The sequence below is a fragment of the Gossypium raimondii genome, chromosome 7, assembly GCF_025698545.1.
Source record: "Gossypium raimondii isolate GPD5lz chromosome 7, ASM2569854v1, whole genome shotgun sequence".
NCBI classification, from domain to species: domain Eukaryota; kingdom Viridiplantae; phylum Streptophyta; class Magnoliopsida; order Malvales; family Malvaceae; genus Gossypium; species Gossypium raimondii.
The window spans coordinates 46,353,670-46,370,436 of record NC_068571.1 but is presented as its reverse complement, the minus strand read 5'-3'; the positions used below and the strand labels follow the sequence as shown (position 1 = coordinate 46,370,436).

At 33.8% G+C, this 16,767-nt stretch overlaps 1 protein-coding gene across 1 annotated transcript; it reads right to left on the bottom strand.

Annotated features, from left to right (window-relative positions):
* Positions 1-11,258: 11,258 nt before the first annotated feature.
* LOC105787399 (probable alpha,alpha-trehalose-phosphate synthase [UDP-forming] 9) lies at positions 11,259-14,432 on the bottom strand. Its single transcript, XM_012613771.2, has 3 exons — positions 12,425-14,432; positions 12,041-12,314; positions 11,259-11,946 (listed from the first exon to the last, which is right to left on the bottom strand). The coding sequence occupies exons 1-3, from the start codon at positions 14,395-14,397 to the stop codon at positions 11,620-11,622; spliced, it is 2,574 nt and encodes an 857-aa protein (XP_012469225.1). The 5' UTR covers positions 14,398-14,432; the 3' UTR covers positions 11,259-11,619.
* Positions 14,433-16,767: the final 2,335 nt, after the last annotated feature.

Genomic DNA, 16,767 nt, shown 5'->3' with positions numbered 1-16,767 from the left:
TCTAGGCATTTTATCGCAATACAAATAAATTAGTTGAAAACTTAGTATACAATTACAACAATAACATCATTCGTAAATATAATTAGATAATCGTAAAAGTCGACTACATTATAATTAGTAAATATCTTCATCCGTATCTGGCGGACCCATTGAAATTGTGTACTAGTACTAGGGATGTTTTCGTTTAAGTTACGCTTACGAAATGGTAAAGTTTGTGTTCGTCGTCAATGTCATCTCTACTTCCACTTGCCCATGTCAAACAAGTCTCTAGGGATGTTACGAGTACAACGTACCAACCCTCATCGATTGGATCTTTTGAGTAAAAACTTGTTTGACTTGAGAAGGAAATACATACTGACTCATCAATCAATTGTTGTCCTGTGAATCAATCGAGCGAAGTTTACCATTGTGAAACTAAATTGATCTTACTTGATTCCACGTGCGAGATTAACATCGGCCCAATCACCTCGAAATAAGATAACTTTCCATTTCTTGTAGTAATCCAACTCAATTATGTCGAAGAAGTCCAAAATATTCCACATTTCCTCAACAGATTATTGTCCCTAGCACTAGCATAACTTGTAATTGAGGAATTAACAACTATTCCACAATTTTGCGTTCTCCTCAATCTCTCGCGATATTTTGTATGAAATTTGAATCCGTTTATGAGGAATGCACTATATCTTTTAACCACCGATTTGGACCTTAGGAAAGCCATTTAACTTCGGTGACGTTCTTCCCACTCAAACCTATTGAATGGAAAGTAAACTGAGTAATTAAAAATGTTTTGAACAAATATTATTATTTGTCGGTGAAAGCTCCAATTACATACCGTTTGACTTAACCATTCATGAAAAGATTCTATAAACAACTTATTGATATCTCGATGTTGTGTTCTTCGGGAGCGCGAACGAGATCTCAATATTTGTTTGTACTCACTATGTTACAAATATGTTAAGTTTGTTAGACTATAAACAATTTTGAAATGATAAATATTTATCAAATTTCTAGAACTTACTTGCGTAAAGGTTCCATTGATTCGTGGTGAAACAGAACATATCGATGTGCTTGTACCCACGATAAATCATCTAATTCTGTAATTTCAACTTTATCGATTGGTTCTCCAAAACTTTGGAACAAATAACTGTCGGCTAAGTTACGATCCGTGAGTCCAGCATTTCTATTTGGTCTGTTCAACCTTGTTTCAACATCTTCCAAATATCTTGAACAGAAGGTCATACATTCCTTCGCCAAGTAGCCTTGACAATCGATCCTACGGATAGCGCATTGCGGCAATAAGACTTTAATTTTGATAAGAACCTAAACACAATATACAACATTGTCAAAAGTTGTAACTAAAGGCACATGGGTGAATGAAGGAAAATTTACAAAATTGTAATTAACACCTTTCTATGGGATACATCCATCGATAGAAAACGGGTCCGCCAAGAATTGCTTCATGCGGGAGATGGATTATCAAGTGAACCATAATAGTGAAGAAGGAAGGTGGGAAGATTTTCTCCATGTTGCATAGAGTTAAAGTGGCTCGATCCTGTACCTTCTGAAGTTCTTGAACATCCAAAACTTTGCCACAAATGGCTTTCATTATATTGGATAGTTCAATTACACAAGACGTCACCTTCTTCGAAATACAACATCGTAGAGCAACAATGGCGATAAATCTTGCATCAAGATGTGATAGTCATGTGACTTTAGCGAATATAGTCTTCGATCTTTAACACTAACACATCGAGATATATTTGATGCATACGCATCTGGAACCTTTATATCCTTCAACACCATGCAGAACACTTCTTTCTCTGTCTTCGACATTGAGAAAATTGAAGGCGGTAACCGATATTTACCATTTGGAAGTGGATTCGGATGAAGATCAGGTCGAATTCCCATCTGAACTAAATCAAGTTGACTCTGAAGATTGTCTTTTGATTTTCCGTCTACATTTAAAATTGTACAGACAATGTTCTCGCAGACATTTTTCTCAATATGCATAACATCAAGATTGTGTCGTAAAAGGTGGTGCTCCCAATAAGGTAACTCAAAAAAAATACTTCTTTTTCTCCACAAGTCCGCCTCATTAGGATCGTCCTCTTCATCGGAGTTATCATCTGCTTCATCATTTGATCTTCTATTTCTTTGCGTGTTTGCCGGTTGATTCATCTTCCCATAACTGAAATTCATATCTTCCAACATTAACAAGATTTCAGATCCACTTGTCTGCGAAGGAGCTTCTTTAAACTCTTCAGTACCATCAAATGCCGAACTCTGAAATCTAAATCTATGATTTTCCGGTAACCACCGATGATGCCCCATGTAAGAGAACTTCTTCCCATTGTATAACCATTGCGAACATGTTTGTGCAGCACAACAGGGGCACGCATAACGACCCTTGGTACTCCAACCGGATAAATTGGCATAAGCGGGGAAGTCATTAATGGTCCACATCAAAGCTGCACGTAAATTAAAGTTCTCCTTTCTCAGCATATCGTATGTCTCGACACCAGCCCATAATTGTTTTAACTCTTCAATAAGTGGCTGTAAATAAATGTCGATATCATTCCCGGGCCCTTTCTCTCTAGGGATAATCATAGATAAGATAAGGGAAGATTGCTTCATGCAAATCCACGGAGGCAGATTGTAAGGAACAAGCACCACTGGCCATGTACTGTATGCAGTACTCATGATCTTGTAAGGATTAAATCCATCAGATGCTAGGCCAAGCCTGACACTCCTCGGATCGCTTGCAAAGCTTGGAAATTTATTGTCAAATGATTTCCAAGCTAAAGAATCTACCGGATGCCTTAATAGTCCATCATCGGTTCGTCCTTTATGATGCCACGTCATTGACTCCGCTGTCTTCGACGACATGAAAAGCCTTTGAAGCCTTGGTATCGCGGAAAATACCGCAAAATCTTGACCGACTTCTTTCTTGGCTGTGCATCATTTTCATCGTCGTTCCCATCTTCTGTGTTTCTATTCATCCAACGGGATTCGCCGCATACATGACAGCACTGTTGGTTTCTCCGATCGCCCCAGTACAACATGCAATCATTCGGGCAACTATGGATTTTGTTGTACCCAATACCTAAGTCTTTTATCATTTTCTTCATATCTTTGCATGGTGAGGATTTTTGCAAGCGGAAACATTTCTCTCAAAAACTCTAACAACATTGTCAATGAGTTCGGTCCACCCTCCCAAACATTTTAACTGGAAAAGACGAATGCGAGCGACATTTTGAAAATTTCGATCCTCATATAGTTCTTCGTTCATCTCATTAAGTAGCGCGTAGAACTTTCTTTGCTTCTCCATTCGGCTCTTCATGATGTTGGTTTCTTCGGGTTCGGTAAAAGCATTTCCACCGAGATTACAACCATCGATGGCACAAAGTCGGGTGGGAACGATTGTAAACCATGATGTGAATATTAAATGCTTCCCAACATCCCTTCCATGTCATCCCTCTAACGATGATGGTAGGCGATACTATCATAAGATACATCCATCCTTGAAGAGGAAGTACTAGGCGGGCATTCTCCATGAAAAACCATTGTTTATAACCACGAACAAACCCATCAACAATTAGATGCTCGTATACAACTTCACGATAATGCCGGTTTATGTTGACACACTTCTTACGGGCAAAGAATCATGTTCTCTTGGCTTGCATATTGAAATGCAAAATTTAGAAAAGTTTGTACTCCATTTCGTGAACAATCGCTTACCCTTGACAAATTCATCCAAGACCGATCCATTTCTTATTTCTTGAAGCCTAATCTTGACAATAAATTGCACGGGTTTAGGATTTAGGAATAAGTATAGTTAAGCTATGTAAGTTATGTATTATGTAAGTTATTTATTACCCAAATTATGTAAGTTGTGTATTATGAAAATTATGCTATGTAAGTTATGTAAGTCACATAAGTTATGTAAGAAGTTATTTATGTAAGTTATTTATTATGAAAATTAAGTAAGTTATGTAATTTACTGAATAATTAAAAATATGTAAGTTATGTAAGTTGTAAGTTATGTATAATATTAATTAACTAAGTTATGTCATTTATGTATCATATTAATGTAAGTTATGTAATTTATGTATATTAACTAATTAATTTATGTAAGTTATGTATAATATTAATTAATTAAGTTATGTCATTTATGTATAATATTAATGTAAGTTATGTATAATATTAATTAATTAAGTTATGTCATCTATGTATAATATTAATGTAAGTTATGTATAATATTAATTAATTAAGTTATGTCCCTTACAATAAGAGACAAATATTGATTTTATAATATAAACATTGGATAAACAATTTTGTTTAAAAAAGATTGGATAAACAGTATTTTATAATATAATATTAATTTTAGATACAAATATAATATTAATTTTAGTTACAAATATTATACAAATAGTATTTTATAAGGTAAATAAGCATTTTGCATGCAACTTGACTAAGAAATTAGTAGCAAATAGGGAATTGAGTTTGTATAAAAAACGTGGACCGTCTCTCTATTAGGTAGCTGTCAATGGCATTTTAACTCCAACCATCTCACATTCTTACCGAATTGAATGTGTGTTTAAATTCTCAACCCATCAAAATAAAAATTAAAGAGAAATTTTGAATTGAACTTTATATACAAAATAGAATACAATATATTACCTCCTTTTCTTTCTACCATTTAATCAAATGAAAGTTATGGTTAATCTCTTCTTTTCCTTATCTTTCCTCATTTTAGATAATCTAATAAAAGAATATAGTTTAATCCAAACGTAAAATTAAAAATTAAACATTATTGGGAGGAACAGAACAAACCTTAAAATAATTAATTTTCATGGATAATCAAATAGACATAAAAGCATAAATTGATTTCAAAGAAGACGAAATGTAAATATCCAACAGTAAAAAATAACTTCATAATTATTAAATGTCAATATAGTCTACTTACAAAGAAAAATAACTCAAGATAATTTAAGATATAACATTATTTCTTAAAATTGATCATCCTAATTGAGTTATACTCTTCAATTTTTTATTAAACCGAAGCCATCAATAAGAGAATTGGTTGAAAATTGTTGAGCTGTATCCTTATCAATTTTTTATATTGGCTTTGGTAGTTTCGATTAAGGGTTGTATTTGCTCTCCCTCCTCCTTTTTACTTGCGATCTGGTGTGTTTTTTTTTTACTGAGGTTGCTGGTAGTGGATTTGGTTATGATGATGTTCGGGTTGACTAGGGTTTTGGGTATGAGGTTGACGGTAGGTGCAAGCTGAAGTAGTGATCTGGACTCTGATTTAGTGAATAGTGTGATGGTAGGGCTGGAGTAGAGATTGGAGCAGTTGTATTGGTGAAGATGGGAGAGGAGTTGTCCTTGGCGGTGGTGGTTGGCGACTTTGACTCCATCAACAGGCTCAAGGTCATATGGACCAAATATTGTAAAATATATTTTCAAATTATATAAATCTAACATTAATGGTCAAAGCCAAAAAATATATATGTATTTAGCATAAAAAATAAAAGGATCATACATTACCCAAATAGTGAAAATGGATCCAAATTCAATCAAAGTCCTCTAATTAATTTGTCCAAATCAACATTGATTCAGAATTTAGAATTTTCTTTTCATTTGAAAAATTAAACTCAATAATTGGTAGACTTAAATAAAATTCGGTGTCTACACTACTCAATAATTATCAGCTAACAAAGTGATGAATTCAACTACAGTAAATTTGGTTAACATCAGTTTTGGATTTCATTCATGGACTCATTAAGTTAATAATAATCATAATAATTACAGTAAGAAAGTGATGTACATTTGCTTTAACTAATAAATTTAGCAAATTAAATATACATACCTCTTAAAGTTCACAAGGAAGTAAAGGCTGCAAGGAAGTAGAGGTTGCAAGTTCCTAGGATTGCTTCACGATTGAATTTCCAGCAGTTTATCAATTGATCAAAAAGTCTACTTCTGCTGCAGTTGACTAAGAAAAGCGTTATCTGAGGTCATCTATACGAGATGAGCCAAGCAACAATAAGGAAATAACATATATAAAGAGAAAGCGCAGTTTAAAATATACAATATGCATATAATTTTTATGACAAAACATGCGACATAAATTTTAAATTTCAAAATATACATATATTCATACCTAACACTAATCTCATTTAACTCGAATTCATACCCAACACTCATCTCATTTAACTCGAATAACATAGATGGCAAATACGTCAGTAAGACTAACCAAAACCAAAACATGTAAAGGGATAGTGAAAGTGAATCTATTGAGCTCTCCCCTAAGCCAATGTTACAAAAATGAATTGCCATTGATCCAAACCCAAAATGCACAAAAAAATACGGGAAAGAGAAAGTCCATCGATACTAGAAAATAATATTGTTCGGCTATCAGAAAGGGATTGAGCAATTGGGAAATTGGGGAAAATACTTTGGGGAAGAATAACTTGGGGGAAATTGGGGGAAAAGAAGTTAGGAAATTGAGGAAATGAAATCGTGGAAATTTGACTTGGGGGAACACTAAAGGAAATGCCCAAATTCCCAAACCCTTGACACGCAAAAACGCCAAAATTCCCCGAATTCCCAAACAAACAGGCCAAAGGTTGGTGATTGAATTTATTATTTAAACCCCAGTTTCCCAAATTACATTTAACCCAAACCCTAAATCAAGATACAACGATTTAAAAGACAAAAAGCTTACCTTTTTCACCACAAATTCCGCAACTTTGATGGTATCCTGTCAAGATTGGCTCAACTGTTGCTTCGTTTCACCCGATTTATGAGTTCTCCTCTCCATTTTTTCCTTTGTATTTTCTCTTTCGATATTATAGCTTTCGTTTTCTCCTCTCTGATTCTATTTCTGTTTGTGTTCTGCCTTACAGAAAATGATAAGTAAAAACACGCGGAACAGAAATGGCGTCGTTTTGCCAAAATTTTAAGACACCATTCCGGCGTTTGTTAGGAAACGCCACTATTTCTTATATATTTCAGCGTTTCCAAAAACGCCACTACAAATTGAAGTTATAATCAAAGCAGTAGCCGTTTAATAAAGCTTTAATGCATATTTCAAACTATTTTTAACTTATTAAACTTAATTCTATTTAAAATAATATTTAAATGACAAAAACATTAATATAATTGATATCAATTGGTACTTTAATTTGATTTTTTAAAACATTATTTAAAGAAATTAATCTAAACTAACCTAATTAAAATCCTTATCCGACCCCTGAAACCCTAAACCATAAATTCTAAACCACTAACCCTTAGCCCGTAACTCGTAAAACTTAAACCCCTAACCCTATATCCCAAACCTTAAATCCATATATACCCCCTAATCCTTAAAATAGCACGGCCATCAGAAATAATCCCTAAATCTTTAATAATCATATATAAAATAGTTATAATTGATTAAACAATAATTAATAGTAATAAAAACTTTTAATAATTTGTAATATTACCTTTATAATATTTATTTTTTTGTATAAAGTTTGAAATTTATAATATTTAATTTTATTGATAAATAAATAAATTTAAACTATATACTCATAATTTCAATATATTAAATTTATTATATATTATATATTTTAGAAATATATATATAAGAACATATTTGATAAAACTAAATTAATCTAATAACTTAAACTCTAACATAACCGTTGAAACCCTAAACCCGACCCAAATCCATAACCCCTAGCCCTTACCCCTAAATCCCCTAACCCCTAAAGCATAACCCTTAAACCCTAAATCCCCCTAACACCTAAACCTTAAATTTTTCAATTCCACAAACAAACGGTGACGTTTTCACAAAATTGTAGACATATTGATAATTATCGATTAATCGACATGCATAAAGTGATCATGATCTACCTATTATAATATTCAATATATTAAATTTATTCTTGAATATCTATTTTACAAATATATAAGAACGTATATATTGATCACCATAAAAAATAATAAAAAAACAAATCTAATTAATTAAACCCTAACACATGACCGTTGAAATTAACCCTAAATCTCAAACCCCAAAACCTCTAACCCCTAAATTAACCTTAAATCCCCAATTACCTTAAATCTATACCCCGTACTCATTAAAATACCGTCCATAAAAAAAATTCCCTAAATCTTTAATATATATATATATATAATCATAATTAAATTAAATATAGTCAATAATTATTGTTAAAATATATATAAATTAGTCGAACAATATATACGTACTACCAAAATTAATTTATTACTCTTATAAAAGTTAATTCTATTTTTAATTTACTCTTTACATTAATACAACAATTTAAGTTTTACTATATTTTATTTTATTCATAATTTAATATATTTTCTCTCGTAAAGTAGTTTAAATCAACTATTATAAATAGTTAGTCATTACATATATACGACTTCTCTTTAATAAAAACTTTTTATTAATCAATCTTATTTGTTAATTATAATTTAAATGTAAATTGTCCCACTATATATATATAATAAATAGAACAAAATATTACTTATTTCAACTTATAAGATTTTTGTTACTATTAGCGGCGCTTTGGCAAAAACGTCGCTAAAGGTTAATACATTCGCGGCGCGTAGATACAAACGCAGCTGAATACAGGAGAATTAGCGGCGCATATATAAAAACGCCGCTAAAGACCCGAGCATTAGCGGCGCATAGGCGAAAACGCCGCTATAGACCCAGAGTATTAGCGGCGCTTAGACGAAAACGCCGCTAAAGACTCGGAGCATTACCGGCGCTTAGACGAAAACGCCGCTAAAGACTCGGAGCATTAGCGGCACTTAGACGAAAACGCCGCTATAGACCCGAGCATTAGCGGCGCTTAGACAAAAACGCCGCTAAATGTTTAAAAAATCACAAAAAACGACGCCGTTCGTCTTAGGTTTTTTGTGGCGCTTTATATAAAACGCCGTTAATTCCTATTTTTAGCGGCGCTTCCGTATAAACGCCGCTGATGCTCTACCTTTAGCGGCGCTTTGGCTAAATCGCCGCTAATGCTCTATTTTTTGTGGCGCTTTTGTTCCAAACGCCGCAAAAAGTGCTGCTAAAAGCCTATTCTGGTGTAGTGTGCCATTGCTCATCTTCACCATCATTGATAGTAAGGCCTACTAGACTATTTTCCATGGATCTTGTGAAAGAGAACAAAAAGAATCAACGAATATATAGAAAATAGGGGAAAAGGTGAAAAACGTCTGAGCCCACCAAATGGACAACTTCTTAATTGATCCCAAACTATCTCCTAGATTTGTATTTCACCTCTAAACTTCAAAACATTTTATTTAAATCCTCAAAGTATTAATGTTCTATCAATCAAATCCTTCCATCAATTACTAATTGAGACATCTTCAAAAGTTGGACCACCTGTTCTAATTGAGACAACCAGTTTTATTTGGACCGATAAAATGGGGCATCCAACTCATAAAATAAGAAATACATGTATTCAAGTTATGCTCCACCCACAAAAGAAGAAGAGGAAATGAACACTTAAAAAGCAAAGTATAAAACAGAAATGGAAAATATCACACGAGGAAAATGCATATCAATAAGAAAATTGACATACCTAATTATATTCACCTCCGAGCCTTCAACAAAATTTGGCCATTGACGTATGCCTTACATAGCCTTTTATATACAAGTTGCACTTTGCTTGATTTCTTTAAATTAATTGTCCAGATAGACTTTATTAAGTGAATTTAATTTAATAAATCTTATTTTAACCCATTAGGGAATCTAATTAATTTCTTTTGAGAAATGTACAAAAAAAAACGTGTTTGTTTAACTTGTTTCAGTGATAGGCTTGTTTTAGTTTGAAATGTATAAATGTTTGCACTTATATTTTGTTCAATAAAGAACTTGTTTGAGAGAGTAATATTTGCAAGTAAAACAAGTGAATAACTTGATTTTACAACAAAGTTTTCAGGGAAAAAATTAGTAGAGAGTGATTTAGTTTTTAGTATGAATGCAAGATTACTACTTGATAAGTTGTTTACTCAAATCATCATTTACATGTGTTCGAAGATGGTGGATTAGCTCTTTAGACAATATCCTATAGATGTAAGTGAAAGCCTAACTGCATAACCAATCTTTTGTTATTTTTATTGTTTGGTGTTCTTCAACAATCAAATTACAACTTATCCAATATCTAACTTGCAAAAATAAATTGTTTTCACCTCTTTTAAGAAGAAGACGAAAAATTAGATGATTTTCACTTAAACCCGTTCATAAGTCCATTGCCAAAATTTTAAATCCATTTACTGGATCATGGTTACAATCTCAAAATTCTAAACCCCGTCATTACTGGTTACAATCTTGCGACCACTTGGCAACTCACTTAATTGCTATTTAACCTTACTATTTCCAGCCCTTAATTTGGTTTTGAAACCTAACTCATAGGCGTCATTTCCACTTATTTGTATAATTGCCGCTTAGTCCATTTTAACTAAAGTCAATTTTGCACTTTTAAATCCTTCTACTTTATTCATTTGAAAATGAGCCAATTACTATTCAAGCCCCTCTACTATTCTCACTATTAATCATAGTATTTCAAAGCATTTAACCATCAACTTCTCAAATGTTTAGGGAAAAGGGAAGTCTGCCTGGGTGGTTGGGTCATGCAGCTTTTATTTTATGTTTGTTAATTGCTTTGTCGGCTGTGTCCTTTTGTTTCTGTTTAGTTTGGGTTTCTTAAAGTTTTTGGTTTGTCTGAACTTTCTTTTATTTTCTGTTTTGGTTGGGTTTTAAAAGACTTGGGCATTCATATTTCAAAAATAAAAATAAAAAAATTAAAGGTTTTTTTTATACAAGGTTTACAATTACATATCAATGGAGTTAAGACTCAATCGAGATAATTTAATTAAAGTTAAATTAAGTTTAAATTTTTTTTATATGTATAGGTGTATAATAATATTTGTGTGTCTTTAAAAATTGATTACATATCATTGGTATCTAAAAATCATATATATTTTTTTACTTGAAGACTTTGAATGTTGCTTTTTGTGTAAGATATGTGCATCTGTTTACAATTACAAGTTATACATGGGGTCGTTGAGTTCTTTTGAAGACCTTTCATGGCTGCCCTATGCCCTCTGCCCTTTAGTAATATTAATAAATTTCGAAGAAAGAAATAAAGGCAGATTTGCGAGTACAATAATGATGTGCTCACAATGATATGAAAATTATTTGCAAAGAACAACGGCAAAATTGACTAATCCCCATACATAACATTTTCAGATAGCATTTCATGTATTGACTAAAACCTGTATTTGTTTGTTCACACTTCACAGTAAGTAAACGACGCCTTCTGTCAGTAAGACTAACTATGACAATGAATCTAACCTGAGAAGTATCAAACCGGCATCTGAAAATACTTACGTCAACCAACACCCACCTATCTAAAGAGAAACTATGCTGGTTGTTGTCCTCAAACCAACCTACAAGTTCACTGTGTTTCCATTTCTGTATTATAGCTGTGTTTGGCTGTAAGCCACCATGAGTTTATTTCTTTAAACCAAAACCAAGTCAGTTCATGCAAATCCACCTTCCAGTCTGGTTCAATGCATAACAAAATACTTCATGTTTCAAGCACAACTTTCGAAAGAAACCTCAGTTTCTGTGTTGCTCGTTGAAGTTGTTGAGCTTGAAGCACCAGTCAGGCCTGAAAGTAATTTCAGTACATCAACAGTATCATCTAGATAATACCTAGCTTTGCTTGGTTTTTGACCAATAGTGCAAGCAAAAATTTCGGGAGAAACGGGGAGAGATGATATATAAGCTGTATTTGATATGCTTTCAAACATGTCTTCGTCCGATCTGTCATCACCAACACACAAGACAAAATCTGGCGGTTCCCCATTACTTATCATGGTGGAAAGAACTTTCTTTGCAACTAAGCCTTTAGTAACTCCCTGGCACATCAAATAGCTAATGTTAGGGTGTTGGAAATAAGTAAAGTAGAGGTATAAAAGAAAGCAAAAACAAGCACTCGAAATGAATTTATGCCTGCGGCTTCACTTCAACTATTTGATGGCCCCTTTTAACAACAACAGGCTCATTGGCAAGGACATTTTCCAGATGATCCAGTAGTTCCTTCGCTTGACTAGATCCAAAGTCGGGGTCAGCATCTTGGTGGTGCCATACCAAGGCACTCTCCTTGGACTCTATAAAGGAGCCATCAGTTGCCTCTGTATACAGCTGCATCACTGGTTCAGCAATTCTTTTCCAACCAAAGTCTATAGCAATTGGAAAAGTCTCCCACTCGGACCTCCTATTCCACCTACAAAGGGATAAAAACAGTTAAGAAAAAGTAAGCCTGCACCATAAGGATTTAATTGAAAAATTGTTTTGTATTTATATAAGGGAGTATTTTATAGAACTGAAAAGTACCTTATGAAGTATCCATGTTCAGCTGCTATACCTAGATTCTCACATTGAGCAAACCAGTCACTCAAGGAGTTTTTCCCCCTACCACTAACTATAAAGACAGTATTCTTGGGGTCACTGCATATACTGTTCATGAACAATATAACTTCAGGACCGGGACTTTTAATAATAGAAGAATGGGGCACCACCGTCCCATCATAATCCAAAAATATGGCCCTTCTGCAAGTCCTTCTATGAACAGAGAGGATATGATCTATGGAAAGCTTCCTAAAACTTGGAGAAATGGACAATATCCTGAAACTCAGTCCAAAACCAAAACCCCAACAATGTCTGTTGTAATGCTCTTTGCATGCCCTTTCCAAATCTTGCATAAAACTCTGGGACCAATAAGCAACATCATGAGAACTAACATAGCGATAGTGCTTCTCATGTCGAATTTGTTTCTCAACGCCAGGCATAGTGATGGCCATGTTTAATGCATCAGCTAGAGCATCAATACTCCAAGGATTAACCCTGATTGCCCCACTTAGGGATGGTGAGCAACCTATAAACTCTGAGACAACAAGCATGCTCGTACGAGGAGATTTAGGGGCGATTTGTAAAGCTTCATCCATTCTGGAAGTCCCTTGTCTACAGACAATGTACTTGTATGGAACTAGGTTCATTCCATCCCTCACTGCATTCACAATGCAACATTCTGCGCAAGCATAATAAGCAGCCTTCTCGTAGAAAGGGACACAACGATCAATCAGGACAACTGGTTCATATCCTGGAAAACCAAAAACATCATTTATCCGCTCAGTACTCTCATATATTTCCCTTTTTGCTTCCTGAACATCTTTCCCGGTGCTTCTTGCAGGATTTACAATTTGAATAAGGACTACTTTGCCTTGCAACTCTGGATGTTGTTGTAACAGTTGTTCCATAGCTAATACTTTTAGACTAATGCCTTTAAATATATCCATGTCATCAACACCAATGATAATCCTTTTTCCGTTGAACTTCGCAACAATTTCTTTGACCTTAGTAGAAGAAGATGGGTGATTTAGTGAAGATTGGAGTTGGCCCATGTGAATCCCAACAGGCAAAATTTTCATGTAGACTGTGCGACCAAAATAATCAAGTCCAATGTGTCCTCTCTTGGATTCATGGTCAAGGCCAAGAATTCTGCTGCAACATGTAAGAAAGTGGCGAGCATAATCAAATGTATGGAAACCAATCAAGTCTGCATTAAGTAGTGCTTTTAAAATTTCCTCCCTGACTGGCAATGTCCGGTATATTTCTGAGGAAGGAAATGGACTGTGAAGGAAAAATCCAAGCTTAACTCGATGGAAATGTTTCCTCAAAAATGTTGGGAGAGCCATGAGGTGATAATCATGAACCCATACATAATCCTTTTCTGGATTTGTTACCTCTATGATCTTATCTGCAAATATCTTATTAGCAGAAAGATAAGCTTGCCAATGCAACCTGTCAAAACGATTACCATAGTCTGCGCACATGGGTAGCATGTAATGGAAAAGGGGCCATAAATATTGTTTACAAAACCCATGGTAGAACTTTTTCTGAAGGTCGGGAGGAAGAAATGTGGGCACGCAATTAAATTCCTCTAACAATGTCTTAGAAACTTCATCTTGTTCCTTTGGATCCACATCAACCTTCAAGGACCCCACATAGACAACAATAGTATCAGATGAAAATCCATCCTTCATTTGCAATAGAAGAGAGTCCTCGTCAAAACTGAACAACCATTGCCCGGATTTTATATCTTTTTGAGCTTGCAAAGGAAGAAAATTTGCCACAATAATTGTCTTTTCACAACATTCAGAAGAAAGAGAATCAAAATCTCCATCATCTGTTATGCCACCATCAACAGGAACAGTCATAACCCGAGAAATTCTCTCCGGAGTTTGAGGGGAATTAAACATGTCCCCCGATGCTAAGTCCATCAAGCTTATGTAGGAACTTGATGCCATCACTCCCTCAACACCTTATCTATCACCGTTGATGACTGATGAACTAAAATCCGTCATAAGAAAAAAAAGGGGAGATTTTTATTAGTATGATGATTTATAAGGAACCAAATGCTTGCAAGAAAGTGGAAAAGAACACTCATCACTTTGTGCAATATAAGGCAGCTCATTAAAATTGAAATTAAGGAAGTCCAAAAAGTATTGAAGATGCCAATGATAATTGTCATAGCTACCTATTCAAATCTTAGTGCTCAGTTTAATGTGGTTAACATGATCGACTTTTGGACTTATTAAGCATAGTCCATCATGTTTCAGTCTAAATCAGTTACAAGAGTTTGCTAAACATATGATTAAGATGTTATATACATTTCACAGAGTACCATTAACTTATGTGGTTCTAGCTGTTACACATCCCCAGTGGGCAAGTAAGCAGAAGCAAAGCATGCAGATTATAAGTGTCTTAAAAGCCAGACTGGACACTGGTTAGACCAGGAACCAACACTAGGCCAGATGACATAATTACTCAACACAGGCATGGTAAACTTTAAACCACACTTGAAAATCAAATTTAAGGAAAAAAAGAGTGTAAACAATTAGATGAAATAAGAACTAAAAGAAACCAGCAAGAAATCTAAAACATACCATAAGATGGTAAGCCTACAAGCAGTTTTAATATACTAGCATGCATCAAGGAGATATAAAATAAATTTAACTGCAGAATCCCTAAAATCAGCATCATTTTGAAAGGAGCTACAACAAGGACCAAACATGAAATTTATGTCAATAGAGCATTTTCTATGCCTAACATCTATAATGCGAAGACCTAAGATCAAAATAGTATTTTCTGAACTTCCTATGTCACAAGTGCATTTGAAAAATAGTCTTATCTCTAATTGCAAGTGAACTATAAAGATCAAAATTCATTCTTTAATATAAAAAAGTAAATAATTAACGAGCAGGTTTTCAACAGATACTCGAAACAAAACTGTTTCTATATTCATATTGAATATAACAATCAAAATCTCAGCAATACTTACACATCAAATAAGCACATTGTACATACCTCAAACTACAACAAAAGGAAAGATGGGTATCATTAAGTATTGTTATCCCACATCTTTTATATATTGGATTTTTTTTACTTGTATTCAAATTGGACACTTCTATTTATTACCACCAATTATTTTTGAGTTGGATGCTTTAACATGGTATCAGAGCTCACAAGGCTTATATGTGGACAACCTCATCGAGAATTGTTAACCTTACTTGGGGTTAGGCAAGAAAAACATAAAAAAAAACTAATTCTATGATATCATGCCAAAGTATTCAACTTAAAAGCAACTAATTATTAGTGGATGGCTCAAAGTTTCATATAAAACCATAGGTGCATGTATGGTATAAATCCAAAATTCTATTATGTTCTTATTCTCCCTAACCACTTATAAGGTTGACAACCCTTACGAAGTTTGTCCAAGTTAAACCCTGTGAGCTACACTAGAGAGAGTGCGTTAAGTAATGTTATCTCCATTTTCGTTAAGTATTTGGTCTCCTATGGTCTTATATTAAAGTTGAGGCCATCCATTTATCATTAACTAGTTTGAAGTTGGATGCTTAAACATATATCTACAAGTAAAAAATGAGAAGTTTGAAAATGAAAAGTGAATGAATTGAAGTCATCCAAATGAAATTACACCATTATTCCACCAAATAATAGGGATATGCATTTTCTAATGCCAATAAAATTGTAAGGAAATAAAACAAGACTACGAAATTAGTGGTTTACATCATATTGATGTAAATTGACCACATGAAAAATACTATGAAGTGATTTAAAAAATACCTAATGGGTAAACATCACTCAAGCAAACTACAGACACCTCTTCAAAAGTTGGATCACCAATTCTAATTGAGACAACCAATTTTATTTTGGATTGATAAAATTGGACATCTAACTCATAAAATAAGAAATACATGCGTTCGAGTTATGATCTACCCACAAAAAAAGGAGAGGAAATAAACACCTAGAAAGCAAAGTATAAAATGGAAATGGAAAATATCACATATAAGAGGAAAATGCATATGATAAGAAATTTGACATACCTAATTTTGTTCGCCTCCGAGCCTTCAACAAAATCTGACTATTGGTGTATGCCTTACATAGCCTTTTATATGCAAGTTGCACTCTACTTGATTTCTTCAAATTAATTGTCCAGATAGACTTATTAAGAGAATTTAATGAAATAAATATTATTTTAACCCATTAGGGAACCTAATTAATTTCTTCTGAGAAATGTACAAAAAACGTGTTTGTTTAACTTGTTTAATTCCAGCAAGATCATTAGGTCACTTAACTATTTTTCGAGTATGAACAAG

Excerpts from the sequence above, each read along its gene's own strand:
- LOC105787399 (XM_012613771.2), bottom strand. The coding sequence starts at position 14,397 with ATGGCATCAAGTTCCTACATAAGCTTGATGGACTTAGCATCGGGGGAC. Across the intron at positions 12,315-12,424 it reads GAACATGGATACTTCATAAG|GTGGAATAGGAGGTCCGAGT; the intron begins GTACTTTTCAGT and ends ATCCCTTTGTAG. Across the intron at positions 11,947-12,040 it reads TAGTTGAAGTGAAGCCGCAG|GGAGTTACTAAAGGCTTAGT; the intron begins GCATAAATTCAT and ends TTGATGTGCCAG.